This window comes from Carlito syrichta, unplaced genomic scaffold (assembly GCF_000164805.1).
Source record: "Carlito syrichta isolate Samal-C Ts95f unplaced genomic scaffold, Tarsius_syrichta-2.0.1 Scaffold313910, whole genome shotgun sequence".
In the NCBI taxonomy this organism is placed as follows: domain Eukaryota; kingdom Metazoa; phylum Chordata; class Mammalia; order Primates; family Tarsiidae; genus Carlito; species Carlito syrichta.
This window is the reverse complement of record NW_007258006.1, coordinates 69,834-73,956: the sequence shown is the minus strand read 5'-3', so window position 1 is coordinate 73,956 and position 4,123 is coordinate 69,834. Positions and strand designations below refer to the sequence as shown.

The window sequence follows — 4,123 nt, the reverse complement described above, 5'->3', positions numbered from 1 at the left end:
ACTCACCTCAGCCTCCCAAAGGCGCAGGATTACAGGCTGAGCCACCGAGCCTGGCTGACTTGGTGTTTTCAAATCAGTCTTGTGACATGGCTTTCACGAGGCTCTGCAGGCTGCAGTTAAAGAACCAACTCTAGGTCAAGATTAGGCTTGTGGATAAAAAAATGTCACTGGCCTAGGAGTGGTGGCTCAAGCCTGTAATCCCAGCACTTTGGGAGCAAGGCGAGAGGATTGCCTGAGCCCATGGGTTCAAGCCTGGGCAACATGGTGAGACCTTGTCTCTATAATAAATAAATAAATAAATTAGCCAGGCGTGGTAGTGGGCACCTGTAGTTCTGGCTACTTGGGAGGCTGAGGCAGAAAAATCGCTGGAGCTCAGCCGGTTGAGGCTCGGTGGCCATGCCACTGCACTCCAGTCTGGGCAACGGAGTGAGATTCCACCACAAAAAACAAAAAATAAGTCATTGGGCCAGGCTCAGTGGCTCAGCCTGTAATCCCAGCACTTTGGGAGACCAAGGCGAGTGGATTGCCTGAGCCCACAGGTTCGAGACCAGCCTGGGCAACTTGGCGAGACCTTGTCTCTACAATAAAACAAAAATTAGCCGGGCGTGGTAGTGTGCGCATGCAATTCTGGCTACTTGGAAGGCTGAGGTGGAAGGATCGCCAGAACCCAGCAGATTGACACTGGGGTGGCCGTGAGCATGCCACTGTACTCTAGCCTTGGCAACAGAGTGAGACTCCAACTCAAAAACAAAAACAAATACAAACAAAAAAAAGTCATTGAAGCTGTTTCTTTCCTAGACAGATGGGATTCTAGTTTGGGTTTCAGAGGGCAATTTGTACCATTTGCAAAAGATGCTTGATCTTTCGATCATTCTACTCTAGTAAGATTTGGAGCTCTAACTTCTATTTAGTATATGACCTTTCTGGGGTGTGGAAAAATATGTTCTGTCACCTAATGTGAGGTCAATTGTCTTTAACCCTCTGTGAAAATGGTACACAATAAGAGATTATGTCTACTGTTGAATAATCTTTTATAAGCACGTTGACAACAAGATTGTACAATGTCAATTAAAGAGATGGATCGTGACCAAGTCCACTGCTTCCTGCATCTTGGAATAACAGAAGCGCTCAGTCTAGAGATGAAGATCTTTCTTTCCAGAAGGAGAAGACATGGTGTGGACAAACATCTTCTCTCTGAATATTCACTTAGCTAGAGAACTAGGTCATCAGATCCAAATGTCCCCATAGCAATCCTTTTTTCCCCGAGAGGTGCATAAATCTTTGATAGGTGATGGACGACCACTGCCTTGTGTGTTTAGGCCTTGGACTGGACTTTGTAGCCAGGGATTTGGTGTGCGGGGCTTCACAGTCTGCAAAGAAATATTAAAATATGAGCGCATAAGCCAAACATGTCTCGTGTGAGAGGCAGACCCAAAGTGAAGTCTTTTTGGCCATGGCTTGTCAGAATAGCTCTAATAACCACGATACGATATAAGAAAATAGAACCTGTACATTCAAGACCTGCCTCCTGTGATCCTAGTCAGAAGCCTGATGTGGAGAATAGGCCTGAACTGCCCACCCAAGAGGGTGGGCATCTACATGGTAGTCTTTGGGGCTAGCCTGTTTTCTCTACATCTTTATTATTCTGCAGAAGTAGCAGCAACTATGGGATACTCTTGAAGCTGAGTAAAGATTCTTATTACTGGGATGTGCTGAGGGGAGGACCTCATTCAGTGTGAGCAGCACACTGCTCTATTTCAATCCCATTTGGCAATGCAAGGATGGCCAGGGTTGAGCTTGGGTTAAGGCATCCCCAAGAGTCTAAATAGTGCTAATATCAGACAGGTGTCTGTATTACCATAGAGTAACATGAGGGATATCCTCCTCACCCCCAAATGAAACATTCTTAGCCTGGGGCAAAAGTATAAATGAAAGCCCATTTACCATAACTTACCATATATCTAGATATTGATTGATTGATTTTTTTTAGTTGGAGTCTCACTCTGTTGCCCAGGCTGCTGGACTCAGGTGATCCTTCCACCTCAGCCTTCCAAGTAGCTGGAAACATAAGCACGAGCCACCAAGCATGGCTAATGTTTTGATTTATTGTAGATACAAGGTGTGGCCAAGTTGTCCAGGCTGGTCTGAAACCCCTGGTCTCAGGCAATCCTCTCACCTCAGCCTCCCAAAGCGCTGGGATTACAGGCCGAGCCACCTGCCCAGCTAACTAGATATTTATATGTTATAAATCAAGCTAGCAAACTGTTGAAAAAAACACCTTCTATCACCTACATTGACAAGGAGACCAGGTCTGGATTTGGAGTTCTCAGATTCTTTGGAGTTGCTTACCAGAACATGGTGGCTCAGGAAGCTGACCTGCATCTCACCCATGTCTTTTCATTCCCAGCTCTATCCCACACTTCAAGGACCTCAAAACTGCATACATGGACATGCCAGGTTGTGTGTCCAAGCTCTGTTCACATATCCCTGCAAACAGCTACCTCTTGGCCATTCCTTGAGTCTACAGATACCCACACACTAGCATTGCTGCTCACGCTTGGGGAGACAGATCAGTCCATCCATGCCTAAAAATGGGCAGAAAATTCCAGAGTTTTGGGTGTCCAGAGTGCATGGTCTATAAGGCAGATGTGGGCTCTGGTAGGAACGTCCATTTGGCCCCATGGACTTCTTGCGCTATGGGTAGGGGTGTGGCCAGAAATAAGAGTTGAAATCTTCAAAGATGAGACTGCAGGGCAGAGGGCCCTCCTGTTCCCAGGTGTCACTGCTTTGGTGGTTGTTAGCTGTCCAGACATAACATTGCTTCCCAGGAAGCGATTATATGACATTCTAGAAGAGGCAAAACTTGGAGCCAATAAAAAAAACCCTAGTGGTTTTAGGAGGCTGGACTGCTTGAGTTCAGGAATTTGATACCAGCCTGGACAATGTAGCGAAAACTCGTCTCTACAAAAATCAAAAGATTAGGCTGGTGTGCTGGTGCATGCCTGTAGTTTCAGCTACTTGGGAGGCTGAGGTGGAAGGATTGCTTGAGTTCAGGAGGTCGAAGTTATGGTGAGCCATGAGTGTGCCACTGTACTCCAGCTTGGGCAATAGAATGAGACTGACTCAAAGAAAAAAAAGATTTTGACATGAATAGATTATATATTTAAAGCATACAGTAGGCTAGGCATGATGGCTCATGTCTTTAATCCCAGCACTTTGGGAGTCAGAGGTGAGAGGATTGTCTGAGCCCAGGGGTTCAAGACCAGCCTGGGCAACTTGGCAAGACCTTGTCTCTACAATATATAAAGAAAAATTAGCCAGGCGTGGTGGCGCATGCCTGTAGTTCCAGTTACTTGGAAGGCTAAGGTGGAAGGATCACCTGAGACCAGCAGGTTGAGGCTACAGTGGCCATGAGTGTGCCACCACACTCCAACCTGAGTGACAGAATGAGACTCCAACTCAAAATAAATAAATAAAGCATATAACAAGAGAGAAGCATTTTATTAGAAAATATTGTATTGGCAAAGATGTAATTAATGATCAAAATTATTTTTTTCCTAAATGTGTTCTAATACATAGGGTTAAACAGGTACATTTTTTTTTGGAGTTGGTCTTTGTTACCCAGGCTGGAGTACAGTAGCATGCTCACAGCCACCACAGCCTCAACTTGATGGGCTGAGGTGATCCTTCTGCCTCAGACTTCCAAGTAGCAGGACCTACAGGCTTGTGCCATCATGCCAGGCTAAGTTTTTTTCTTTTTTGGTGGGGGGATTGGAGTCTCACTCTGTCACCCAGACTGGAGTGCAGTGGCTGAACCCGGCCAACACAGCCTCGACCTGCTGGACTCCGGTAATCCTTCCGCCTCAGCCTTCTGAATAGCCAGAATTACAGGCATGTGCTACCACACACGGCTGATTTTTTTTGATTTATTGTAGAGATGAGGTCTCAGTCGGGTCTCGAACCTGTGGGTTCAGGCAATCCACTCACCTCAGCCTCCCAAAGGCACGGGATTACAGGCTGAGCCACTGAGCCCAGCTTTCTTGTTTTGTTTTGTTTTGTTTTATTGTTTGTTTGTTTGTTTGTTTTTTGAGTTGGAGTCTCACTCTGTCGCCCAGACTGGAGT

The 4,123-nt window shown here is 46.1% G+C and overlaps 1 protein-coding gene across 1 annotated transcript in view; it reads right to left on the bottom strand.

The window, feature by feature from the left end:
- Positions 1 to 1,133: 1,133 nt before the first annotated feature.
- HEATR4 (HEAT repeat containing 4) overlaps positions 1,134 to 4,123 on the bottom strand; it is a 42,866-nt gene continuing 39,876 nt past the window's right edge. The window contains 3 exon segments of the mRNA XM_008070676.1: positions 1,134 to 1,189; positions 1,192 to 1,264; positions 1,266 to 1,370. Coding sequence (XP_008068867.1) covers positions 1,134 to 1,189; positions 1,192 to 1,264; positions 1,266 to 1,370 — 234 coding nt within the window.